The 27,962-nt window shown below is 50.2% G+C and overlaps 1 protein-coding gene across 1 annotated transcript in view; it reads right to left on the reverse strand.

Annotated features, from left to right (window-relative positions):
- Positions 1-27,962, reverse strand: part of NXN (nucleoredoxin) — a 51,195-nt gene that overhangs the window by 2,320 nt on the left and 20,913 nt on the right. Inside the window, exons 2-7 of the mRNA XM_057415790.1 lie at positions 12,723-12,840; positions 11,234-11,367; positions 10,735-10,835; positions 10,108-10,214; positions 3,911-4,090; positions 1,302-1,426 (exon numbers count right to left, since the gene is read on the reverse strand). Coding sequence (XP_057271773.1) covers positions 1,302-1,426; positions 3,911-4,090; positions 10,108-10,214; positions 10,735-10,835; positions 11,234-11,367; positions 12,723-12,840 — 765 coding nt within the window. The remainder of the gene's footprint in view (positions 1-1,301; positions 1,427-3,910; positions 4,091-10,107; positions 10,215-10,734; positions 10,836-11,233; positions 11,368-12,722; positions 12,841-27,962) is intronic.

Here is a 27,962-nt window from a genome sequence, read left to right on the forward strand (position 1 = left end):
TTCTTTGGCCTGGCTGCCACAGGGACGTCGGGAGCTAGATGAATAGCAGCAATGTTTCAGCTACAGCCAGTGAGCAGGAGGAAAATGCTTTGCAGGCTCTGGGGGAGGGGGGGCAGGTCCTAGACCCTCCCAAAATAGCCTTTCCAACAAGGGGCTTATTCAGGGCTGTGGGGCTGAGCTGGGATGTTCGGAGACCCGTTACAGTGGTGGGAGAGGGAACGCCTGCTCAGATGGGGCCGATGGGACTGTGGGAGGCGGTGGTGGGGGCTCCCTGGCAGGGGGGTGAACAGGGTGCAGTGATGGGGACCCTTTTGTTCGCAGGGCGGCTCCGGGTGACCCTTCTTGCAGCACACTGCGGCTGTGACGTGAGTGTGGAGGGATGGATGGAGCAGGCGCACGGCTCTGCAGTGGTTGCCACCTGCCCAGGCCCCGAGCAGCGCCTCGGGAGGGAAACTGCGGGCCTGGAGAGGGGCTGGGAGCTTTCCTGACCCTTGCACCAAACCCTCCTCATATGCAAGACCAGCAAAAGTGCCTGTGCAGGGCAAAGGGAGACATAAAGCCCCGTTTTCCTATTTTCTGTTTTCTGTGGCATATCCTTGCCTGGGAGCACTGCAGCCTCACATGACCCGAACGCCATCCCAGCCACAAACAGCGCGGCCGGCTCAGGAAACAGCCTGGAGCTGAGAGGCTTGTGCTGCGATGAGCACAGCCCCGTGCTGCCCCCATGCTCCCTGCACAGCTCCTGCCCGGCATCATTCACACAGCACAGAAACAGGCCCAGCCTGTGGGACTGGGGCTGCCTCCCGCAGGCACCCCTTATGCAAGAGGCTGGAGCACCAGTCCTTGCCCTCTTCCCAGGGTGGGAATGCAGGCAGCAGCATCTGAGCAAGGAGGGTAGCACAGGCTGGGCCCAGCTGAAAGCCAAACCCTGGCTGCTCTCCCCCTGCCCAGCTCACTTCCCTGCTCACACAGCCTCAGAGTTTGAGGGCAGCACAGCTCCCTCTCAGTGTCCCTCAGCTCTGCTCTGCTCACTCCCAGCAGCTCCCTTGCCTATCATCAGGCTTTTCCACCTCTGAGCAAATGCTGGGCTGGGACCCCTTTGCCAGAAGTAATATTTAGCAAGAAGAGCAGGGGACTGAGCCAGGACTTAGATCTGGTTTTGCCCCACAGACCCTGACTAGCTGCAGTAGCTCCATGTCTCAGTTTCCCCACCTGATCAATGGCAACAGCGGTACCCAACCCAGCTCAGTCCTTGTATGAAGACACAGCAGTTTACAGCCTTGTGCTCTCCTCTTGCTTACCTCACCCGCCACGAAGAAGAGCAATGGTGCCTCCTCCTCTTTGGCTTTGTACTTGGCAATGATTTTCTCAGCTATGGGTTGAATCAGTTGTTTTGCTGCATCCGACTCTCCGTCATCCTCTGAATCTGCAGGACACAGAGGTGGGGAGACAAAACAAAAGAGGCAAGGCAAAAAGGAGATTAGGATCAAACACATGCAAACGGGCTGGGTGCTGGCAGCTCTATCCCACAGCACCACCGCACAGGAAACCAGAGCCCGGATGTGCAGCACGAACTTCAAAGCCGCACAGCTCTGTAGCAATTAGAGAGCAGCTGAAATGTGCTTTTCATGTGAGACAGGGAGACGTGTAACAGGGAAAAGAGCAGCTCCTGCTGCCCAAATACTTCCCTGCTCACTCCCTGGTGCTGTTGCTGAAGCGCAGGGACAAACAGGCACAAAAGAAACCGCTTTGCAGTCTGAGAAATCGGCATGTTTTGAAGACCAAACGAAGGCGCTGATCTGAGGCTGCCTGCCACCCCCTGCCCGCCACCCACCATCCCTCCACCTTGGGACCGCTGCTCAGCAGCTTTTCTGCTCAAGTCTCTGCCGCAGCAGCACTGTGAAGGCAGCTTTGATTTGACAGAGGTAGAGTAGAAAGAGATGGCAACATCAATCAAACGCCAGCCGCCACTGAAGTTCAAATACTGAGCTGGAAAGAGGAGAGCCTGTGTCCTTGAGCAGCATCGAGATGAAACAATTTCAATTTGGGGACAACTTTTGGCATTTAAAAAACAAGGAAGATGGCAGAAGAGTGGCCTCTGGTCTCCTCATGCATGCAGCTCATGCAGCTCTTGTGGTCCGAGATGGAACCACCCGACACAACTGGTCCAGTTCCCCAGCTGGGACAGGCAATACCTGTGCTCAAAGCACCCTCTGGCCTTGCTCCATACATCCCTGTCCTCCTCTCTGGCTTCTCCAAGCAAAGCAGGAGATGCCAGAGACACAGCACACTGGATTTCAGGGTCTGTCCTGTGTTCAAGACAGTGATAAATACATATGGTTATGGGATGCCTACAGGGATTGATTTTTCTATGAACAACTGCTGCTGGCGGCACTCCAGGCAGCCCTGCAGACTCTGGCTAACCTAGCCCTAACCTCTCTGGGGAAGGATGTACATCAGTCAGGATTTATTCACGACTGGCACTTGCTCAGCCTGCCTTCTCCTGCCCCAGTGCAGCACCAGCTTCATCTCTGCCCCAGCACATTGCCAGCAGGCTTCACCAAGGCCATACTGAGCGAGAGCCATAGCCACTGACTGGATTGTGCTCTTCCAGTGAGCAGTTTGCAGCAAGGTGATAGAAAAGCTTTGCTCAGAGCAAGACAAAAATAACTCTTTCTAGAGGCATGCAGCGCCGGCCCCAATCAGTCACGCTTGGCGTGGCCAACAGGTCCTTCCCGCGTGAGGAGAGGATTTTTGGCTCTGTGCTCACATCCTTTGCTGGGCTGTGCTGAATAAATAATCAGGGTCAAAAGGAAATCTGAAAAGGAAAAAGGGAAAGAGCGAGAGCCGTGTTATCAGCACTGCAGAGAAGGGTGTGCTGCTCACAAAGCACATGTGAGGAAGCAGGACATGCTGTACAACACCAGCAGGCTCAGGGCAAGGGGGGCTTCTTCAGCAACCCCCACTGCAGCTTCACAGAGCACTCCAGGGACAGCCACACTCCCCCAGCAGCCCAGGACCCCTCGGCTTGCTCCCCGGAATGCTGTGCACACCCCTCTGCCATTCCCCGGGGCTCAGCCTGCAGCACAGCTCATCCTGGCCACGGCCTGATTTAACCATCTACTGCTGGCAAGGAAGCAATGAGGAATGAGCCAACTGTGCTTGGGATGAACTCTAGGCCTCTCTCCAACTGCAGGGGAGCTTCATGTGTGTTGTAGCAGTGGAAGAGCGACAGGAACTTGGGGGAAAAGCCTGCCCTGTCCTGCAGCCAGCACCCCCGAGGGGAAATAACCAAGGACCAGCAGAGTAAGTATGAAAGAGGCTCCTCTGGCTTTCACAGCCCCGCTCAGCCAGGGATTCAAGGCCTGAGCTGTGGTTTCCAGCACAGAGCTGTAACCTCTCCCAAAGATGCTTCCTCTGCCTCCTCTAGAAAATTACATGTGCCTGAAGTCCCTGCTCTGGAAAAGCATCTCCATCACCATCTCCATCACCAGTGGCTGTGACAGTGTATTTCTTGTACTCTTGTACACCTACTCAGCATTCCTCTCCACAGCCAACATCTTTGATATGGCCACTCCACTGCAAATCACTACTCCTCAGGTTGCTGCATGGGAGCCCTGTGAGCTGCAGCAGCCCATTTCTATGGTATGGGCAAGGTTCCAGGTCTGTCAGCCCCCTTGAATCCCTTGAAGGAAACTCTGTGGGGACCGCTCTCTCCCCATGGCCTCCCTGGACACGTGAGCACACAGCACTGCTCTTGGTGATGGAAATGGGCTGATAGCCCTTCCTAAGGGTACTGTCACCACCAGAGGCAGGTTCTCAGCCCGGTGGCCAGCTCTATCTGAGCTGGCAGGTAGCCCAGTCCCCCTCCTAAGCACAGGCTCTGCTTTCAAAACAGAATGCTCCATACCTACAAAGAGAACAAGGCAGGGGCCCTCATTCAGCTGCACAGCGTTGGTGTCCGTCAGCTCCAGCACGGGTTTGGGGTGCCAGGGGAACTCGTGGCACTCGATGTCGTTCAGCACCTCCACCCGCCCCTGCCGCGTGATCACATCCCCCTTGGAGTCCAGGACGATGAGAGTCGGGATGCCTGTGGAGGAAGGAAAACAAGGTGAGATCAGCCAAAGTGTGAACTGGCCAGCAACAGGGTGTGGGGAGAAAGGCCTTTTCCTATTGCCTCCAGCTCTGGCAGGAGCCCAGCAAGCAATGCTGCCTCTCTGCAGCTCAACAGAGCAGGAATCGGGGTCCCTGGATCCTGTTTCTGTCCTAGCAGAGCACTGTAATTCAGCAGCCAGAGCACGAAGCTGAGACAGGCTCTGGCATTGCCTGCCTTTCCCTGCCCAAGCACAGGCAGGGGTCACTGCTATGTGATGCTGCCTGATGCAAACCCACCATACCATGCAGGGACCCTCCTCACAAGCTCCCTCATGCCAAGTGCTAGACAAATGTGCCTCCTGTGCACAAGGCAGAGCATCAGTGCCCCACAGACACTGCCACCCCAGCACTGAGAAGTGGCTGCTGCTGGAAGAGCCTGGTCCCCGGCTCACAGGAACACACACAAACCTTCTTGCAATGTGTTCCACAGCAATGGCAGCCAGGAAGCAGGGTGTGTGCCTTCCCAGAAGGAAGGCAATGTATTTTAGCAGCCACAAACTCCTCCGTGAAACCCACACCTCTCCAGCACTCAGAGCTGATCATCCAGCCATTTCCAGAGCACAAGGATGCATCTCACATGTCATGAACCATGGTGATTTAGTGCTCAGGGGCATGGATCAACCCTGGGAATATTCAATACCCCCACCTCTGCAAGTGGAGATGGAGCAGGATTATACACATTAATGCCAGCACACTTTGCCACATGGCTCACTGGGGACATCCAGTGAGGTTCTGACTCTTGGGAAACAGCAGCATTTTGGCCCAAGCTATGGGTCTGGAAAGACCCACTATGAAGGAGAAGCTGTTATGAGGGAGGCAAACACACTTGCAGCAGAGGTTTAGCACTTGTCACCTATCAAATGTGGCTGGGCGGGCAATGGGGAAGGGTGGATACCAACTGGCGACTGTCCCATCTGAAAAGGCTTTCCAGGCACAACTCATGTTAGTGACTTCATCTGGAAAGCACATCATTCCTCTGTCATCAAGGGGACAAAGAAACATCCCACAAGGAAGGAAGTGGGGAGAAAGTCTGGGATCAGGCCCCAAGAGACAAGGTGACCAGTGTGAGTGCCAGGTGTTGCTGTCTGCTTCTCTCCTGCTTGCTCCAGAAGGTGATGCACCAGCATCTCCTCCTTTACCCAGCAACATACCCCAAGCCACAATCAGCAAACCGAGGCAACTCAAACCCTCCTGCCCTCACCCATAGGTTCACTTTAGAGCCTGTTCATCAGAAATACCCTGCAGAGCCATTCTCTGTGCAGGGGGAATCCAGCATACTTGCCTCTACCAGACTCCTGGCACTGTGCTCCCATGTTTGTACAACAGTGGGTTACTCACAAGCCCTCTGAATTCTAGGCATTTCTCTAGGAAATACATGGCCATCTGTCTGTCCCACGCCTGCCTTGCAGGTCCAGGCGAGCGGCCGCATTCCCCTCATTCCAGCTGCTCACATTCCTGCCGACACTGCGTGCTGGGGCTGGGAGCAGCAGGCTGGTGCTGCAGCAGTGCAAGAACGTGCCCAATGGCTGGGCTTGCAAGTCCTAAAGGTATGCCAAGAAAACCATTTTGTCTCACAAAAAGGCTTATTCACTACCTGCTGGTATCAACATAGCTCTAGGGCAGGGATGGGTTAAACAGACTAGAAGGAATTGGGAAATCTCACTCTGGCCCTACTCTTCAAGGCACAAAGAACTACTGAAGCCAGGAGAAGCAGCCAGTGACCAGTGATCAGCATCACACATAACTTGGATCTATATCCTAATTTAGATTTCCAGCTCTGCCCCAAATACCTGCTTCTCCATCCTCTCCAGGCCTGCATTATACACGAGGGACAGGCTAGGAATGTAGGTTCATCTCAGTATCCTGTCTAACCTGAACAATGCAGTATACCAAAGCACAGATTTGAAATGAGCTTTGCTGATCTGAGAAAATCAAGGGCTCAGTTTAGACACAGATTGTTGCAAGTGTGATCCCACCACTATCAGGGACTTCATTTACTATTCAAACATTCCAACCTTACCAGATTGTGTGTGCAGAAACATGCACACCAAAGCACCCAGCCACTGAAACCTCCAACCGCAAATACAAAACTGACTCAGAAAACAAAGACTCTTTAAGATAATTCATCCTGGGTTTAGCATGTTCAGGAAATGTGAGTAACACATCAGAAAACTTGGGGCTGGGTTTTCAGCCTGTCAGGAGGTAAATGACATGTGCCAGGTCAATCCCTGCACCTTTTACCCTGCATCAGAGGTTTCTCACAAGCCACAAAGCTCTGGTTTCCTTTCTGGAGTTGCCTGGCAAAGGCTGAGGCTGCCACAACCCATCTGCTCCTGGTTCCAAGGATCACTGATGTGCCTCCTTCCTGCACATCCCTGGCTGAGACCCAGAGGTCAGAGGACAGAGCATTACCTAGCTCACAGCGGCATTCCATAGGCTCATCATTGACTTCTGAAGCAAACCTTGTTACTGCTCCCCTAGCAAACACATGCTCTTTGGATGGGACACAGACCAGCCAGACCAGGGAAACTGTCCTTAACTTTATTCACACCTGCTAACCCCATTATTTCCCCCCCATCCCTTCTCATTCGAGCCACTATTTGTTATTTTAGTGCCTTTGGGGGCTTTGGTAATTGCCATGAGTTATAACACGAGAATTTACTTATCAAGAAAAATCACAGATAAGACACTCTGCAATGAATATTGTATTAGCTCGGATGGAAATTAGCATAGACGGGCTCAGTCTGATTTTATGCATTAGAAAATGGATTCGGCTCCCATGGGGCTAGCATTTTATGAAAACACAGGGGCCAAATGATTTGTTACTGAACCTGGCAATACATTTACATATTTATATATTAAACCCCAGATCCGACATGGAAATCTCATCTGCATTAAGTCTGCTGGGTGAGTAATCAACACTGATGTAAAGCGAACCCTCAGAATACACCAGCTGCAGGATGAGTGGGGGGTTTATTGCTCTTTCTTCACCTTTTTCAGAAGAAAGCTCCACAAATCTGGTAGGAGAATCCTCTTCTAACAGTAACAACCAGGCTGCTCCCACCAGGTGGGCTGTGAGAGTGACCCCCGGGTGTCTGGGTTAAAGCACAGAGAAGAGGGGGAAACAAAAGAATTCTGGAAGTTCCCCCAAGGGACTGCAAATCCCAAAGATATGCAACAGAGTCCCTAAGGAATATTCATGAATAGGCTCCTAAGATCATAAAATCCCAGCCTGGTTTGGGTTGGAAGGGACCTTAAAGCTCACCCAGCTCCAACCCCCTGCCACAGGCAGGGACCCCTTCCACTAGAGCAGCTTGCTCCAAGCCCCTGTGTCCAACCTGGCCTTGAACACTGCCAGGGATGGGGCAGCCACAGCTTCTCTGGGCACCCCGTGCCAGCGCCTCAGCACCCTCACAGGGAAGAGCTTCTAAGAGCTCATCTCAGTCTCCCCTCTGTCAGGTTAAAGCCATTCCCCCTTGTCCTGTCCCTACAGGCCCTTGTCAAAAAAAAGAAGCCCCCTTCCAGATTTCCTGTAGGCCCCAAGATACACAACAACAAGGGCTGATTCCTGTCCAAGCATAAAATTTATGACTGCTCCCCAACTCACTGGAAGCAGAGCTAACATCAGGGATTTCACCTAAGGCAGGATCATGCAGACCAGGAGCTGCCTGCACAACAGAGAATTATTTCTAAGCAGCCATGCCACAAGACATAGCTCTTTCTCAAGATAGTGCTGCACCTAGAAGCAATTTAATATAGGTGGGTACAGTACAGCCCACTGACTGCACATGAGTTATGAATGGAGGCATTCAAGTAAACCCAAATAAAGGCTAATAACTCAACTTACATTTCATACCGAGTTTTTGAATGCTGTGGGGGCCAACACAGGACTAAAACAACAAGAGATTTGACTCTCTTGCTGCTTTCCACCACTCAGCAACTTAAAGCAGTCAGGGAAGACAAGCTCTTCTGTTGTTTCAGCTCCCAGCCTTCCAAATAACGTCAGAGAAACCACCCTACGTGCACCATCAGGATGGCAACCTGGACTGAATGGGCTACATGCTCTCTCTGGTGCATAGGTGCAGCTCCAAAAGGGGCTTCAACAATGCTTGGCGGCATCAGAGCCCTGCATCTGGGAAAAGGCAAATGAGATTATATGGATCTGATCTGACATTTAGGTGGGATGATGAGCTGAGCCCAAGACATCCAGCCCTGTATGCAGAAACAGCTGGTGCAGCAGCCTGCTGCCAAAGCCTGACTGCAAACAGGCGAGCAACCCAAAGTCAGCACAGAGGATCCAGAATCGCTGCCTGTGCAGGGGTCAGTGACAACTGGAGCCTCAAGGAGCAGCACAAGGGCTCACCTCCAGCCCTCTCTTTTGTCTGCCACCCTCCCCACATCACTCTGCTTCACCTTGGACCATGATGGGGAAACAGAGCCCAGCCCAGCCTTGCAAAGCCTGTGCAGCACCCGGGTAGGAAGGGAGGTGGTGGGATAGCAACGCCTCCTGCACTAGTACAAATTAGCCTGCCTCCACTTTTCAAGATTACTTTGTGGGATCACAGTTCATCCCTGTGCAGAATTTACCACCCTACAGGAAAACCATCACAGATAAGCAGAAGGGTTTGCACTCAAACATGCCCAAATCCCAGGGTCAGTCTGTGGGAGAGCAGCTGAAATACGGGGGTAACATGGGAGCTATGCTGGCAGAGGAAGGGGTCAGAGCGCAGGGGAACAGCAAATATTTACATTTTCAGGTCAGCACAGAGTGAAGAAAGATGTTTAAGGAGCCAGCGGCTGGAGTTAGAGGGAAAGCTGTTGTCACTGTTTCCCTGGCTACAGCATGCCTGGTGCTCAAGTATAGATGTCTGGACACCTTATTTACACGAAGTCCCAGTGAAACTGGCAGCAGTCCTGCAGCGCTCAGGCAAAACCAGTTTGTGAGCAGGCCGGGAAAAGACGGATGAACTTGGAAAGCTCCTGCCTCATGGGAAGGTAATTAAGCAGCAAACGGATGGCTATTTAAAGCAGGCAAATGGTTATTCTTGGTTTAAGGTCAGGGAACAGAGACGAGCGAAAGCACCTGAGCTCATGCCAGAAAAGGTGTCTGGAGAGGACCCCAAGGAGGGATTATTTCTCCTGTCACTCTCCCCAGGCCCTTTGCCACCTTTGGCAACACTCCTTCTTCCCTGCAGACCACATTAACACTCTGCCAGCCTGAACCCACCTGACCAGTATTGCACAGAAACAGATGACAAACAGACACACTGCAGCAGGACCCTTTAACTATACGTACAGACATAAGACCTCCTTGTGAGCCAGTCACCTTGCATGTTTCTGTGCTGCAGTTTGTCTCCTGCAGAAACAAGGTGCCAGCCCCCAGGAGGGCTGCTGTGCGCTTTTATCATCTTCACGACTCTTTGAAGCCACCCAGACAGACAAGAGTCTCTCCCCTGCCTCTACGAGCAGCTAGGGCTGCTGGAATTCTGGCACTGGCACGTACAGTAAAACCAAGGCCATGGTTTACATCAAAGACGCACTCTTCTGTAATTCATGTCACTAACATAAACCAGATGCCACCTTCCACAGCCTCTGCAGAGAACGATGGCCTGCCTTTGCATTACACAAAAGAGCAAGAAAATGAAATTTAAACCTTCAAGAAAAAGCAAAATAAATAAATCAGTAATTAGGCAAAAAACATCTAAGCCAAAAACAGCTTCCAAGTTTCCAGGAAGAATTAGGTTGTTTATGGAAGTCCTTTTTTCAACTAACAGCCTGCCTGGCAGGTGGTAGGAATGTGAGTTTGTGGAGAGCAGAAACATGAAGCGACTCTGCCTGGGGCACTGTGCTTTGCTTTGCTGGGTTTTATTTTAGTTAAACAAGAGGAGACATTACAAATATTCAACAGAAGGAGCAGAAAGGAGAACTGTGTATCAGTGCAGCCTTTCCTACCTTGTATGCCATAGAGTCGATTCAGGCGTGACCGTCTGGCCTCATCGGCGTATGGCACAGCTACCCAGGGCATCTCGCTGAAATACTGCTTGAAGGAGTCCTCTGACCTGTGCAAGGGAACAGTGCATGGGACCCAAGTGCCCCTCTGCCTGCCAGGCTCTCACTTCTTCCCATTAAAAATCTGGCCTGCAAAGCCCTTTATCCCTTCCACCAAAGCCCACTGGTAAGGGCTGCTGGCAGAAACAACCTGAAAGAACCAGACCAAATTTGAAGCTGCCGGTTCCTCAAGAAGGGGGCCAGGGTGCATTTTTGTCTGATAAAATACTTCAAACTCTCCAAGGCATCTGAATATCAACCTGTGGTGACAGCAGCAGCTCAAGCATCCTTCAGACCTCAGATCCATGCACCACAGAGCTGCTCCACAGAGCCTGCTCTCAGCCCACCCCAGCGCTTGATAAACCCCCTCTTCGCATTTTGCCACTGGGCAGAGGACAAAGGACTCGGGCAGCTTTTCTGATACCAGAGCCAAACACCAAGTTTCCTCCTCAAATCGAACCAGCAATGCTCACAGCTTCCCAGCTTGGGGGCACGCAGCTCTGCCTGCACAGGGTGCTAGCACCTCCTTACCTGTCTGCACTAACAAAGAGTATCTCAAACTTCTGGCCTGCCTCCTTGATTTTCCTGTAGGATTCCACCAAGACCCTTGTGAGGCTTCTGCACGGTGGGCACTGCAAAACACAACACATGCATGAGGACACCATCTGCTCCACAGGGCCAGACCCACATCCAGCAGCTCCAATGACCCAGTGACCATGCAAAGACAGATGTGACCTCATCTTTGCTGGAGTGCTGGACAGCAGCCATGAATGTGGCTGAGGTTTATGGCCTCTAAGTTGCCAACAAAACTTCTTCCATTTTTAAAGTCTGACCACTCTTTCCCTTCTGAAGGGCCAACTGAGGGTGAGAGGCCACTGCAATGCTGCAGCTTCTGCCAGAATGACCAGAGCATAACTGCTTCAACACCAACCGGCCCAATGTCTTTACTTTCCCACACAGCTCTGCAAGGGGGAAACCCTGAGCATCCCTTAGCTCACTCCAACTGCTCTGCAAAGCACCTGCTACTCACCCAGTGTGCAGAGAAATAGACCCCAACATAAGAGCCCTCCAGGGCATTGCTGTCTAGCGTCTGGCCATTGTATCTTAGCAGAGGCCCAGCAACAACTTCACTGAAGGGTTTTGGCCCCCAGGGGAACTCCAGACCTGGGGAGGGGTTGGAATGGGGATGGAAAGAAAACATGAAACAACAACATGTACATGCAGCTTTTACAGTTTCAGAAAGTTCCACTGAAAGAAAAACATCCCACCTTCTGCAAAGATACAGGGGCTCCTATCTGAGGAATCCCACTGGGGTTTATCCTCATCCAAGGGGGATGAAGAGCAACTCATCTGTCAGGCACCACCACTCCTCTGCCCAGAGCCACCTCCTTCTCACAGGGTGGCTGCGCCTGAGCCCAAGTCACAGCACCTTTGGCTTGACAAAGCCTGCACTGGTTTTGTGCCTGATGAGGCATCTTTTCCTTATCAACAGCATTTATTTTAATCACAGCAGGCAGGCAAGGTAGTACGTGCTCAGGAATGCAGTCAGACTGTTTACCTTATACTGATACTAACCATATACTTTTATATACATACTTATAAAACTTTGTATCTGTGTAAAAGATAGTTTACAGATATATTTTTATGCATACATATATACACACATATAAACTCAACTTACACTAACCCTCTGCACCCCAAAGCAAGCATGTGTGTGTACACACAAACACATGCTTCAAATCATCTGCTGCCAGCTCCCAGAGCAATCAATCTATGCATTCAGCCAGAGAGGAGGAAACATCACAGATGGCTCAGGCCACAACATGTACTTGCTGTACAGTTCCTGCCACCTGAATTAAAGACTTGGTCACCACACTTAGTACCCACCATGTGACGGAACGTCAAGCCATTAATATGTGTGCATGGACAGACTGCAGTTGAAGGATGGGTCTGCAGGGTCCATGAGTAAGGGCACATATTTTGCTCATTTTGGGTTTTGCAAATTGGAAGAAGATGAATTTAACATCAATTCCCAGCACACTAAACCTCAGAAATGGAGAACAGTAGCATTTTTCTGTTGCAGTTGTAAATAATGGGAAATTTGTTATCCTAACTGAGTGTGATGTCAGTCATAAAGTCCCACTCAGTATTCGGAAAGGATTCTGCTCCCAAGATACGGCACGTCTGGGCTCTCAATCTGTCTATCCATGTCCCTTCATCAGGGAAATAGCCATACTTAATGTTTCACTTAGTCTTTCTTCGTTACCACTCCAGACAAAAATCCCAGAGGGGAAATCTTTGTTCTTTTCAACAAGCAAAACCAAAACACAAGATCTGGCAGGAATGATGCAGAAAATCTTATGCTGACAATAATACAGCGCCTCAATTAAGTTAAGTATGACAATAGTTGTTTGTTTCCCTTCCCCCCTCCTCTGCCTCCAAGGCAAATCAGAAGGAACTGAAATGAAGAGGCAGCTGTGTACCCATGCTTTTGTGGCACACAGGAGTCCAGGTCTTACCTTCTGGGTCATCTCGGATGACCAGGAGGCCGTTCCTGCAAACCACCTTCCCGGTGGAGGCATCGATAAATATTAGGGAAGGAATGTTGGAGACTCTGTACTTGTTCCACAGCTTCAGCTGTAAAAGAGATTGGCAGGGGAGAGAAGAAAGGTAAACTTGGCAGCTTGAAGAGGAGAATTTTGGAGTCTTAACATCTTTCAGACTAGAGGTCAGAGCTAAGCAATGAAACAGAGCTGGTGCTCTGGCAATGAGTGTGAAGGCATCTTTCAGAGCTGCAGGACCAGCTTGGACCTTCATCGCCCACAGAGACCCTCACCATCAACACCATCCCCTCAGTACCATGGGTGAGAGCATTGTTTGCCTCACAGCTCCTGCAGGCTTGCCTGCAAGTGCAGGTAAAGCTTCAACTCCTGCCACATTCGCCTCTTTGCAAGTGAAACAGGGATAATATTTACCATACTTTAAGGTCTTTCTTTAGAAGACACTGTAAGCACAAATACAATGCCACTCCTTTGAAGCAATCTGTAACGCTTCCCTGGCTGTTTCCTCCCCTCACATTTCAATGTTTATTAAACAAACCAGCAGCCCCTGCCAAGATACAGCCACACTGAAAACAAGGCCAACACAGGGGGTATGGCTCTTCTGCAACTGGGGTTTCCCAGGTTTGTTCCCAGGAGCTGATGGATTTAACATTAGTCTTGGGCCATGTAGTCCAGCTCATCCACCCCGCACTGCCCCTGCTGTGGGCAGAAGCCACGCAGGTGTGACTGCCATGTTTTGGGCATCCTGGTCTAGATGTTGCCTTCTGCTGGCCACCACATTTTGCAGCGAGCTCAGCTCCATGCAACACCAGTGACTGAGTGCTCTGTCACACGCTCCTGGGTTGGCATTTCTCAGCACACGCCTCTGGCACAGGGTAATTTGGAGCTTAACCCATGCACAGAAGCTCACTGGGATGGAGAGGAACAAGACAACGGCAGCTGCTGGCACAGCCCAGCCTGCAGGTGTGGGCTGGCTGCAGCCAGAGGAGCAGGTCTCCCCACCATGCACAGAGAAGCTGCTGCAATCACCACACTGACTTACAGTTCTCCAAGCATTTCAACCTAAACAGCCCAGCGGTGAATTATCGAACCCTTAAACAAAAGCCAAACCATAGCCGAGAGCCAGAGGGGAAGGAAATGAATCACCAGGCTCCGCTCTGAAAAGCCCCTCGGGCTCCGGGTGTTTACAGCTCGCTCAGGTTTGAAGAATAAAACCCAGCCACAGGAGAAGGGCAGGAGGAGACCACCGAGAATCCCACCCAGCACCAGCATGGGTTCAAGCACAAGAGCTGGAGAAACCCACACACAACATGCTGTTGCTTCCATCAGTATCTCACAGAGAAACTGGACTCAAGTGTTTTTTCAGATGAAGAGGCCACAGCTCTGCAGACCACCATCCTATTTCCTGAATGGGAATGATCTGGGGACCAGGCAGAGGCAGGAATGGGATGCAATGTGCACCAGAGAGCTAGCTGAGGGAGAAAGACACATCCACATTCAGATTGCAATGCCACTCCATTAGGTATTTTTTCCTACACCTTTTTATAGAAGATAGATCTGGATGAGTGGCCTGAGTCAGCCTGCTTGCAAAGGGTGTCGGCAAACACTCTGGGGTCTGAAGGAAAGCGCTACCACTGATCTAGCACTTTATTAACCTTCATCTCCTAGGACCTAGGGAGAGGCAAGGTTGTGTGTCCTGGCCACCAGCCTTCAATTTCCAATAGATGGATTTCTTGAGACAAGCCAACTCATTCACAATGCTAATTCACAAACCAAATGGCCTTGGGCATGAAGAGAAAAAAAATCAGAATTCATACTAAATGCAAACCAGCCCCCTCACAATGAGCACGTTCAAACCACAGAAGGTAGAATTCATTTCTGTGAAGTTTAAAGGGTGGGGAAAAGCTCTTTATAAGGATCACAGGCATTTAAGAGGGTGTTGCAAACAATGAGGAAATTACAACTAGCAATAGGATCGTTCTCTTTAAATAGTTGCTTACATTACACTTCATTTTGCCAAGTTCTTTGTATACAGAAGCAGCTCCCCCGGGGCACCACGGCTGGTCCTGGCAGTTTTGCCTGGCTGGGGAAGCTGCAGGGTCTGCACTTGCGAGCCAAGAGGCTGCATCTACTCGCTGTGCTCAGAGGGATGCGCTGGGACACCCCAGGTAAGGGGTAAAACCAAACCAAACCCATTGTCACTGGAAGCACTGGAGCAAGCAGTGCATAGCTGGCTCCAGGCAGTTTACAGGGTCCAGAACACATGGCAGCTCTTGGCAGCAACTAGCCCTTGGTCTGCTCAGGACCTATAAGCACCAGCCCCATTGGGCCCAAACTAGAGACAGGTCTTGGCTGCCCAGACATTCACTGTACAGGTAATCTGCAATCCAGACACTCTGTCCCCATGAAATGGAGGGCTGCCACTTCTAACTCATCATTGAGGGTCCACAAGAGAATGCCTCCAGCAAGCACGAAGTTAGGCATGTGTTGAAAGACTGAAAAGCATCAAAAAAAGTCAATGTAACTGCTGCTGCTGCTGCTGCTGCTGCTGGGGGAGCACATCCATCACCAGGGGATGACTGAGAGTCATCCTCTGAGACTGGAACACAATGATCATCGTATTATGCTCAGTCACACCTTGAAAGAGAAAAAGCAATCAAAATTGCAAGGTTTTACCTTTCAGCTATGCAAAAGCTGCAGCCACCACACACCACAACCCACCATCCCAGGTTATGCCAAATGTTTCAGAGCTCCAGAATCGCTGAGCAATGCTTAGTATTTGCTATGTATTTGCTGCCTGGGTTATCACTGAAACCCATCTTATGACACCAACAAGCAAACATGACAACTTCACGTAAGACAACTGGAACTGAGCTGTCATTTTAAGCCAGGGTATTAAAGGCTTGAACTGGAAATTAGTGGTCTTGATGCACTAACCATGTCAATTTTGCTGTCTGTATCAGAAAGCACACGAATGTGCTGTTTCAAGTGGGATCAGTTTGGTTTGATGACTCTCCTGTGCGCTAAGAAAGCTGAGGGGAATAAGAAACGCATGTGCTGCAGGACGAGCGCCAGGATCTACCACCATTCCCACTGCCCTGGCCCTCTTCAGCCAGACCTGGCTTTCCAAAGCCTGTCAGATGCTTCTGAGGGAAGCCTGATGGCTCCATTTACTGCAGGTCTGACCTGAACAAGCAGAACCTTGTAAGGAAATGGGCTGGTTCATTTTAGCTGGGGTTTTTGGGTAAGATAGCTCACTACTGGATTCCCACACCATGCCACTACTTTGCAGCTTCCAGCAAAGACGTATGACCATCAAAAGCCTCTGGATCCAGGATGACATGACCTGTCCTGTGGCAAACTACTGCAACAGTTGTTTTTTCTCAGAGTAAATTGCCAAGGGTTTGTACAGAACGCAGGCTCTGGAAAAGGAGGCAAGCTACGCATAGAATCACAGAATGGGTTAGGTTGGAAGCTCATCCAGTTCCAATGCCCTGCCACAGGCTGGGATACCTTCCATTAGAACAGGTTGCTCCAAGCCCCATCCAACCAGGTTTAAGTGCTGCCAGGGATGGGGCAGCCACAGCTTCTCTGGGTACCCCGTGCCAGCGCCTCAGCACCCTCACAGCAAAGAAATCTTTTCCTCATGTCCAGTTACTCCTCAGTGCTGCTCAGCATACATCTGCTGGTTCTGGTCCACAGAGAAAGTAAAGCCCAGGAGGAAAAAAGCAACCCTTGTACCAGTACCTGCAGAGCCACTCACCTCGCAAAGGATCCTGTGTCTGGCTGGGCGTGGGATGCAGAAAGCAAATTACAACTTGGTCTGAAACCACGGATGATGGGATGAGAGTCAGGCAGCAGGGCAGAGTGCTGCCTCAGCAACTTTTAGAAGCTGTTTTTCCTGCCGTGAAGAGGATGACACAGAAATAACATACTCCGCACTCTAAGGATGTGATCATCCATTTAAGGAGGGGATCTCTGCTCTGCTTCCCAACAGCTGTTGCAAATCCGTGAGATCAAGCCAAAGCTAACACAGATGTAGAAATAATCTACGGACTATTCAGCCCAAAAGCAGCTGATCCTCTTGGAGCACCCCTCGCTCCTGATTCAGGCTGCATGCCTGCTAACTCAATACATACCTCAGGATGCCCGCTGGAGAAGAAGCAAGGAAATACAGCCCCTTGCAAGATGCCATACAGGCTGATCAGCTTCACAGAAAGCTCCCTGGCTCCTGTGCAGGTGGTTAAGTACAGCAGTCCAGTGGAAAAAACAGAGTCACCAGATTCCTCCAGTAATCTTATCCCTACACAAAGCATCACCACGCTGTCCTGGAGGACCTGGAAACCGCTGTGCAGCAGCCCTCGGCATCAGTTGCAGAGCTGCTCTCTGCACTGGTGACTGGGAAATGCCTGGCTGAGATGGATGCTGGAGAGAAGTTTGCAGACAGCCACAGGAATTTTTCCAGATAAAGGTGTCAGACAAGAGGTCTCCCCGGCAGCCCATGGCTCTTTCTGGGCAGGGCTGGCACCCGGCCGGGGTGGATGAAATCCCCTCCTGCCTCTGCGTGTACTGCTAGGGATGGGATCCCCTACTTCCAACAGCTGCCGGGTGCTATTTTCACTTGTGCTGACTGATTTATCAGCCCTGGTCACATTTACCTACTAACGTAAACCCTGAGATGCAGCACTTAATACTGGCAAAGATAAAGCACAACTGCTTGCAGTGAAATGAGCCCCGGCCAGTGAGAACTGGTCCTCCAGCCTTGTCAAGGGCTGTGTTTCACTGCTGTTGTGTGAGCCTGGACCATAAAAGCTCTCATGCCTCCATCTTCCTAGGATACAGAGCTGCCTCTGCCTGAGCAACACAGAGGGCAAACACTGCCCGTCTTGCAGCCCATACTTCCACTCTGACCAGCAACAGCCAGACAAAGCTGGTTTAAAAACTCAGAGGCAGATCCCTCAGCAATAATTAACATGTTCCCACTGAAGAGAACTGCTGCTTTCTGCTAAATGAAATGCAAAGCCTCTTTTCTTCTAGAAAACCATCCCTGGACACAACACCCCCAGGGTCTGGACAATTCCTCCAGTGAGGCATTGGAAAGACCTCATTTTCCAACAGCCCCATGAGTGCCTATGCAACAGCGCAGCAGGGTTTCCATTACAGACATAAGCTCAGTTCTTGCCAGTCTCTCATTCCAGAGACACAGGCTGAAACATGAAGTCTGCCTGAGGAACACATGGGCAGTGCTCAGATGGAAAACCACCCCTGATCCAGGGCCACAGGGACCAGAATAGCTCATTGTCCAGCTCTGCCTCCAGCTCTGCCACACAGACTGGCTCTGGGCTGGGGAGACATCCATGGTTATCCCCACTGCTCCGCTCCCACAGTCCAGCACTGCAGGGAACCTCTCTGTCCTCACTCACTCACAATATTAAACTGCAGCTTTTACATCGTGCCTTAAAGGGTTTACAAGCACCATGGGCCACGCAGGCTCTGCAGACAACAGGCACAAAGCTGCAGCACAGGCTGCTCCCTCGCCCTGTCAATTTAAATCCAGTTCATGCCTGTCCTGGCAATTCAAGCTCAGCTTGGGCTAAGGCTCCTCTTCCAGCCCTCCCTTACTGCTCTTCTTTCCCTTCGTGCTTAAGGGAACCCCTCAGCAGAAGGAGAAAGCGGTGTGGAAATGACACACAGCCAAATAGTGGGGGGAGGCATAGAGGGCAGATGGTGCATGCCAAGGCCTGACCTTGTGACATGGAGGAGACCAAGTGAGGCTTGGGATAAACTAATGTCTATCATGCTGCTGTTTCTCTCTGAAAGCAAATCAAAATCTAATTACAAAACACACTGGTGAGAGAGATGTCCGCTCTGAGAACATTAATGAGCTGAGGTGGGAGGATTTGGAATTGCAATAAATAAGATTGATGTGAACAGCTGAGACTGACGGCACAGGCCACTGCATTACCATTTCCTTCTGCTCCCACGCTGTCTGTGATGGGAGAAAGCCCAGTTAAACCCAACCCTAGGACCAGTTTTCCCCCAGCACTCAGCCTGGCAGCGCCAGCTGTGGATGCTCCCCCAGAATAAAACAAACCAAGCCACAGGTCCTGCTTGTCACCTCCATCCTCTCCTTGGTGCAGCTCCATGGTGGGAGACCGGCACACCACGGTCCAGCTTGCTGCTGCCTGCACCGCCCCACAGCTGGAGGGAGGGAGAGCAGGGGAGACCCTGGCAGGAGACAGATTGCAACCCTCGGCTTTTGTTCTTCCCAATCATGAAACACAACGGCAAAAGCTTTGGAGCTGAAGCGGAAGGAAATCCTCTCTGCGGGGTTCTCTGGCAAGGCAGCCACTGGCGGAGGGCTGGTTTTTGTTCCCCTGAGGAGCCCCACAGCGAAAGCCCCAGGGTGAGGAACCCGGGCCAGCCCTCCTATCCCCATCACTTCTGCCCACTTTCCTCCTCTTACCACCCTGGTCCCCAGTACTGACACCACTGATCTTTGCAGTTTCCCAAGCTAAGCCCTCCACCGACTGTAAGCTGAGCATTTCATGTAGGGCAAAGCATCATATGGCTGGCTCAGAGCACCGGCTGCCTCGTCTCCCCCTGATGCACATGCAGGCTGACAGGCTGGATCCTCCGCAGCCCACATCTGATAGGAAAACATTTAATTTGAGCAGAACTGAAGAGTGGTTAACATGATCTATGGAGAGCAAAGCCCCAGGGCCCAGAGCAGACACGGGAGGTGGCCTGGTTGTTTTACACATGCAAGCTTCCAAGAGGCACTGGGCTGGCAGCTTGGTTTGATCTCAGGATCAGGGCAAAGTAGCGTTTGTCTAAACATATAGATAACAACCCAGGCAGCAAAACATGCAGGGAAGATGCTACAAGACAGGCTGATCTATCAACACTACAAGGATGTCTTTCATAAACCTTTTTTTTCAAGGTGCTCCTCAAAATGTACTGAACGGTCCAGAAACAATGCAGAATTTAGGGGTGCATCACTGTAACAAGGACTAAGAAATATACCTCCATTTCCAAATATTCCATAAATAATTTCTTTTCCCTGTGGTTCTGCTTTGAGCCAAGCACTCTCCCTTTGCCTCAGGAGAATGGGGGCCCAGGGCTTGCACTAAGATGGGTGCAGAGTGCCCAGGGGGTCTGCCAGCACCTCCAACCCACCTTCTGTTACCTGTTTTCACTGGTGTTTTTTCATGCTTTTTCATGCTTTTTCATGCTTTCCTGCTCAGTAAGAGAGAAAGACAAACACAGAAAGAGCAGTGAGGATGGAGGGAGTTAAAAGTGTTTGTGGGAAAAATGTAAGACTATGTAGAAGTGTATCATACATACACGGCCCCTATAAATTATGCCCCCAGATGACTAGCACTGAGTAAGAAATAGCTATGTAAACAAAAGGTAATGAGAAAAAATAGTAATTTGCCTCTGTCTATGGGGAAGGGATATTTTTCCATCTGTTTATAGGAAAGGCGAGGGGTGGGGTGGCAGTCTGGGACGTTGAATCGAAGTTCAGAGTCTCTCTTGGTCCCAAGTCTCATCTGTCACTGGCAGCAGGACGGCTGCCAGAACACTCGCACATCACAGCCTGGGTTTCCTACCCACTGCCTTTGCTTTTGCTGCTACCGTTCACTTGAAGGCAGCTGCATTTAAGCCTTGGTAGTAATCTTGAGGTCAACCGCCTCACAGTCCTGGATCATTAAGAAACAAACACTTCTGAAAAGCCCTGATTTTAGATAGAGTTCCCATCAAACACAAAAGCCTTTGAAATCTGCAGGGAAACGTGGATTATTTTTCTTGTTTAATGCATACAATGAGGTATTAGTGTGGTTTCTGCTTTGTTTTCAGCCGTTAATCCAAAAGGGAACCTTACACAATCAGACCAACAAAATGCTGGAAAACAATAGAGTATTTGTTAGCACTGCAACACACCCAGGGGGGTGAGGGCTTAAGGATGCCTCAAGAGCAGGGACCTCTCTGGCATACACCAGCACCAGGACATCCCCAGACCAGGAACCTGGGAGACCCTTGTGAAACTACCAAGACGTGTGCTTGTGCCCACTGCTGCTGATGCACCCACTGGATGGGAAACCTCATTATGCAGCATCTGAAATGCAACAGCTCATCCATAGCATCGCTGCAGACACTTCATTACAACAATCTCCCCTCAACACAGCAGTTGCATCACTGCAAATACTCAGACTATTTAAAAGCAACTACCTTCCTCCTGTCGATCTCAGGAGAGGGTGCACTGGTTGCTCTGGCCCTCCCTACAGCCGCATCCAGCTCAGCGTCTCAGAGCTGACAGTATTGAATCTCAGTCTGGCAGCAATCCTGGTCTGTAACCCAAGGAGGATTTTCATGCAAAGGTTACACAGCTGCAGAGCTAAAAAGGCCATAACCACAGCCCCAGCGCCTGCTCGCAGCCCACGCTGCAGGGGCAGCTCTGGGCTTTCCATGTAACATAGGCAACAGGCTCTGCTCGCAGCTCGGAAGGGCAGCACAGCTCGAGGGATTCACTCTGTAACCACACTCGGGTCAGAATACACTGGGAACTAACCAGATCCAGGTGCTCCCAAGCTCCAGCTGGGAAGAGCAATCCCTGCCAGAGACAGCACTCAGCTCCTCCTCAGCTCTTGGGGTGCAACAGGGCTCCACAGCCTGCACTGACCCACCACAGCCTCAGTGCTCACAGGGACTTATCTAGGAGTCATAAAATCCATCCTGTGTAAACATCCCACCAGTGAAACTATTCTGGGCTAAACCACCAATTAATGACGATGTGCTTTCAGGGCCTCCGTGTCCTCTCCACACACCTCACTAGCAAGCTGAGACCTGGAGATGCAGCAGCCTGAGCCAGCAACACTGGGTGCCCTGCAGGGAAGACCATCAATCTGACTTATGACACAGGAAAGATGGATGTAACAGGTCAGGCTCCTGGAAAACATTCTCCTGCTGAGCATTTATCCTCTTCCTCCCGCTCCCCAAACCAACACAGCCCCTTGGCCTGAAGGCTGCAAGGGCTGGAAACATAAACCTGCCTGACACCGAGCCACCAACCTCTAAACGTGAAAATACCTCTGTGAGTGCAATTCATCAGAGGAGGGAGGGGAGGGATAACCAGGGCTGAGTAAGTCTGGTCAGGCAAGCAGGGCCGAGGGGATGCAGGGTTTACAGCATACACATGGTGGGCCAGGTGCAGGGCAGGCGAGGGAACCCAATCCATCCCATGAAACCCAGCACCGAGACACAAGAGACCCTTGGCTCCAGAGCCACTCACAGGACAGGAATGAGACACCAGGCTGGGGTCCCTCTTCTCTATTTTAAGGCTTGAGCAGTGTGTCTTGTGACTGCAGAACCAATTAAAAAGACCAACAGGGACAGTGATAAATCAGTAGCAAGGTCAAAAGCTCCAGCTCCATGCTGACTTGAATGACGGAAGTCACCAAATACATAGTTTCTCAAAGGGGTGAGAGCCCGTGAGTCAGCACACGGATGAAATACAGCACTGGGAAGACAGGACCGACCCCTGGTGTGAGTGAGGCTCAGGCATGGCATCCCTCCTGCAGCCGCAGCGAAACGAGAGGCTGCTGCCAGGAACTGATGACAACACAGATCCCATGGGAGTGTTCAAAATGTCAGATAAGATGCAGCGTATTAATTCCCTCTGCTGACAGCCAGCCCCAGCTGGAGGGGGAGGCTCAGGGATCGCAGGCTTCAGTGAGCCAAGGATGCCCGGAGCCCACTCTGCTGCCAAGGCTTCAAGTCAGTGGCAAGCCAGGAGGTAACACAGAGGGCTGATTCGGGGTGATTTCTGCCCGATTCTTTTTGGTGATTTTTGGCTGACTCTTTATGGTGAGAATAAGGGAGATTCTGTGCAGAAGGAAAAGCCGACCATGTGTTCTATAAAACACTGAAGACTGCTGTGTACTGGCAGGGACCTTCCTCAGATGTGGCTGTATTTCAGCTGTTACTATATTCAGAGTTTGTAAAAATGCTCTGGGATGATAAAAAGCACTACAGAAACAGTTATTAAAACTGTTTCCAGGAAATTGATCCATGGAGATGGAGAAAGTCTGGTGTCCTTACAAGAGCTTCAACTAAAGAAAGACCAAAGTTAAGAAGGAAGTTCTGCTTCCTTGTCCTTTTAGTGATAAAAAGGAGCTATATCAGGGGTTTATTTGATTCTGCAATATACAAACCAACCATCAGCTGTTTCCTCATAAGCCTGAGCTGAAACGAGCAGAAAATCCCCCTCAAGTCATCTGGAGTTGAAGGCTTTCTGCCTTTGTCAAGATCTGGATTTGTTTGTGTTCTTGTTTTATCCTGTTGCCTTCTGCAATTACTGACAGTGCAGAAGTAGATCCCAGGCTACCAAAATGCACACTGCAGGAACAGAGATTTTTATCCAGGAAAAGAGCACAAAGCACCGTGGGAACACCGTGTGCCTTCCCATCCCCACTCCAGCCTCAGTGCTAGGAAGCACGGTGCTGGGAGGTGGACAAGCCACGGGAAACACAAGTAAATCATCTGCTTATGTCCAAGTGGCTTTTTCCGAGGATCTGCCATAAAGTTACAGGCTCAGTCACCCATTCCCCACCCTGGGTCAGAGCTGATTAAATGCAGCCACCGAGTCAAACTCCAACACACTCATCTCATTTGGCAGCCCTGTGGTTCGGGCTGCGAGCTCCAAGCTTCCCCCACCTCCCCTCCCTCCTTCTTGTTCAATTATCTTGCTTCATCTTTATTCCGTTTCCAGGAACACTTAGCAACAGGCTCTTGCAATCAGCCACCGGCAGGCAGGGATCTGAGGAGGAGACTGCAGTTCTGATGACCTTTTACTATAGTCATGCAAATTTTAAAGAAACTATGTGAACAATTTGCCTTTTAAGTATCCTCCGGCTACTTTCTCCCAGAGTTACTTCTCCTTCTCCCCTCACAGCCATCAGAAACACCAGATTTCATGATTTTACACTAATGAGAACAAAACCTGCAGCTTAATTCCAGTCTGCTTTCTGGAGTTTTCTTCTCTGTATCTCATGCAGCGTGCAAACCCCAAAAAGGGCAAAAATTGACCTGCGCCATCTACCTCGGCCAAGACCAAAGGTCTGCTTGGACACTGCATGTTCACCCTGCCAAAAGGCAAATGTGGGCTTTGGGGTGGGCTCTGGCAACCAACCATCTCTTCTTGGGATGGACAAGATGTTGCTGCTTCTGTTGGCAAGTAGCTTTTATGGATCCCCATGAGAAACTCTCATTCCAGGACAGCAAAGGGTATGCCAGGAGCCAAACATAGCCACAGCATCCCAAGGAAAACACAGAAGTTGTGATCATGGTAATTAAAGCTTATCAACCTGGGCAGCTAATAAGAGAGCTGGTGCAGTGGTTAAAGACTCTCATTCCTATGGGACTCGCTGCGGTGACAAAGGGAGAGGTCCTGCCAAATCCAGGGTCTTTGGCAAGCAACTCAGTCTCTCCCAGGGCCTCTCCACCTCCAAAACACCAAACCAGCCACCATGAGGTGGGCAGCACTGACACCCCTATAGATGGAAAGATGTAAATAACAAGCCTGGGTTTGGCAAACCACAGCAGCAAACTCACAGTGACCATTTTCACATTCACCTCAATGGGTCCTGGCAGCTCAGAAGTGACCAGGCAGCTGCCTTGCAATTTCATCAAATCCCCAAATCCTTCCAGTACTTTCCCTATCGCTCAGTAACTCTTCCACATACACAAACGAGCTCAGAGATGCCCAGAAAACATACACCAGGACAGCCTGTGCAGCTGACAGAGCACAGGGGTGTTACTGCATTTAAAGTTTTCTTCTCAAAATTAATGCTTACTGTTTGGAATAGAAAAACTCTGTATTTCTTGCAGATAGTAGAAGCGGGAGGGAGAGAATAGGTGAATACCAAGGCACCAAGGCAGCTCCCTTCTGCTTTCTGAGTGGTGTTCATAAATAGGAAAATGATTCGTACTGCCTTATTCTAGGGAAAAAAAAAAAAAATCAAGGCTCACAGATCCTCAATACTTCAAATGATCTTAAAAGTACAATCTACTTCTTTTTGTCTTTACAAAATGAAAGTCTGAATAAGCATGTCATTGATCCAATTGCTGGGAACAGCATCTGGAACATCCGTCTCTCACAGAGACTGCAGAAGCTGCAGGAGAGCTCAAAGCAGCCAAGGCTGCCCTTGAACCAGATGCTGCTCGCTCTTGCAGAAACGCCTGTGGATCTATGTGAAAATGATTAAGCAAAATTACTCCCTCTTTTTTTCAACTTTATAACTCAAAACTGGTTTCTCTTAGAGGGCAGATGCTCAATACATACCCCACAGCACATCAAAGGGTGGGAAAGGCAGGAAGGCAGCCGCCTCACCACGTACCGGAGAGCCATTGCCCAGCACCCTACCCAACCTGCATGCACCCACCATCTCCTTCCCCATCCGAAACTTCTGGCTCAGGGTTAAGACCCAAGAGAGTAAAAAGGCCTTTTCAAGCTTCCTGACAGTATGAAGGATGCCATCCAGGGGCTATTTCAGCAGCAGCAGCAAATAACAGTGATGTGCTTCTGCAGGGAATTCTCTTGGTGCTTCAGAGCTCACCTCCAGCTATTGCAGCTCCCCAGGGAGCCCCATTCATTTGATAAAAAGCTGAGCATTTCTCATACGCTCCATTCCCATCAGAGCCTGAATGTTCAAAGCAGAACACAAGGGACCAGCCATCCCTGCCTCCACCGGGATCCAGCCAGCATCTTCAAATGCTCATTAGCAAAATGACAACATTAAGAGAGCACTGTGCAAGGTGCCAGGAGCCTCTCAGTCATCCATGAGAGGCTGGCAGGAGAGGGAGGACTTCCCAAGGCAGGGCTGATTCAGGGGAGGGTCAGAAACTGCTGTGGGGCAGAGCAGAGCCAGCCCCACTCCTCCTCTGCCCCAGCACAGCAACTTCATCTCTGCCTTACAAAATGAAGTCCTAGTTACACTGTACACGGGTGCCAAAAGCAACAGCTTCTGCCCTACCTCAAAAAGGGCTTTTTTCTTATGAACAGGGCAAAATACAGGGGATTCAACACAACCATTTCCCCTATTCAAGGGTCTTCCATTTTCAACCCTGCAGGCACTTCTGGTGACGAACCGACTCCACTTAATTCACTAAATACCTAAAGCATGGTCATGCTGCAGTACGCACACACACCCCACATGAGTGCAGTGCCTTTACTCCCACAGATACCAGTCCAAAAATCCCACTTCCCAACAGTACACCCCTCCTGTGCCCTTCCATAATGGGATTAATATTGTCCAAAGTTTCCTGGAAACTTCTCCCTGCAGTTTTGAATCTGGGATGCAGATCAGGTAACTCCGGTGAAAACTTGCACAAAGAATGACAATTGAAGACCCTGAAATCCCAAAGGCTGAACCCGAACACCATGCTGCCTCTTACCCAAAGCCTCCTTCGTCCTTTCTTTACTCTTAAAACTCTATTGGATGATGCTCGGATCTAAAACTCCTGGGTTTCAGATCTGTACCACCTTCAGCAAACACCCAGCAGCAGCAGAGGGATGTGACCTGAGTGGGCACCAAACCCTGTGCATTTAATGCCACACCTGATGCAAAACCCTGCCCTCAGAGGTGAAGAGCAAATGACCGATGAGAAGCCTCATCCTCAGGGCCTACCTCATTGCACTCTAGTTCAAAGAGCTCAAAAAACTCAAGGCAATCAGTCATCAGCTCAGATATTTAAGGAGGAGTTTGGGGAAGGGTGCATAGGAAGTAGGAAGCATGAAGCCAACTTCAAGATTCAAGAGAGTGGGGACATGTGGGCTCCTATTTAACAGCTTCTTCCAGGCAGCCCACTGCACCATCCATCTCTATCTTTGACCACCAAGAGATGAAAACAATTAATTTATACTCATTCCCTGCTTTTCCTGAGAAGTTACAAGAAATAGAACTAAAGCAAAGATCAACACTATACCCCTTCTCAGACAATATCTGCCTGACCTGGACTTTCTCAGCATCCCTTTTATCTAGCAGAGTGTTTTGGCTAAAGCTTTGCACAGGAAAGCCATGTGAGCTGGCTAGTTAAAAACCTGGTACTTTCATGTTTGTACAGCCAGCTAAGCAGCACACTACAAAGCCTTTTATCCCAAGTCTCTGCTGACAAGCTAGCATAGTTAAATTACAGAAAACACCCAGGAATTAGGATGCACAGGGAAAAAAACCCCAACAAAAATCTAAACCTCAATTCCCTAGGTGGGAAATAAGGGCTCAGAAACACAGGACTCAAAGAAAAGTCTGTCCAAAATCATCCCAAGATTAGGGGGCAATTTGTATTACAAGGGGAGAGCAAAACCATCTGCAGATGCAGACAGACTCCCTGTTTATCATTTCCAAGAATTAACCAGGTCCAGAGGTGGAGACAGTGATCTCCCAAAGGTATATCTTCTCCCAAACACCTGCATTTCCAGAAAAAGTAATCTGAAACAAGCACCTGTGTGCTGGTGACCAGTGCAAGTAGCTACAAGCATAAGAAGAGATGTTCTTCCCAGTCATAGAGGTACAACACGGGCACCAAGCAACGATTTGACGTCAACGGGGCACATCAATGAACAACCAGAGTTCCCAGGTCGCGGCAGAGTTCACACGCTGCATTGTGTTGGTTTACATACTGTGTATGCAAGAGCCTGGAAAAATCCATCTTCTTTGTCATAACAAAGCTTAAGGTAAACAAAAAGGCAAGGTCACACGTTATTACCCAATCAAACAGGCATGTAAAGGAGAAAGAATGCACTGACCATACGCTTGCTCCTGATTTTTGCTGTTCCTGAGTGAGCACACAGGCTGTGTTAAGCCCTGCACAAAGCAATGCAGGAAACTCCCCCTGCTCCAAGAACAAACCTTCTGCTTCTGAATAAAAAGCAAGAACTTTGTAAGAGAAATCAGCTTTTCACAGTCTTTGCACTGCTCTCCCCCACCACACAGCAGGCAAGGAGCATACCTTGTCCTCCCTGTAGACACACACACCCCAGGGGCTAGGCAGCTGGAATAAACACCCAAAGCCAGGAAATTCCCATGCCTGTAGAAACCAAACCAGAGTCAGCTGATTTTTAAAGCAGCCTAAAAAAGAAGGGAAAAGCCCTTCTCGGGTAAGCTCTTGCTGCTCAGTTTGCTGAAGGGCATCAGGACA

The sequence above is a fragment of the Pezoporus wallicus genome, unplaced genomic scaffold (genome assembly GCF_028554395.1).
Source record: "Pezoporus wallicus isolate ANWC-B61680 ecotype Strahan unplaced genomic scaffold, APGP_CSIRO_Pwel_v1 contig_8517, whole genome shotgun sequence".
NCBI lineage: Eukaryota > Metazoa > Chordata > Aves > Psittaciformes > Psittacidae > Pezoporus > Pezoporus wallicus.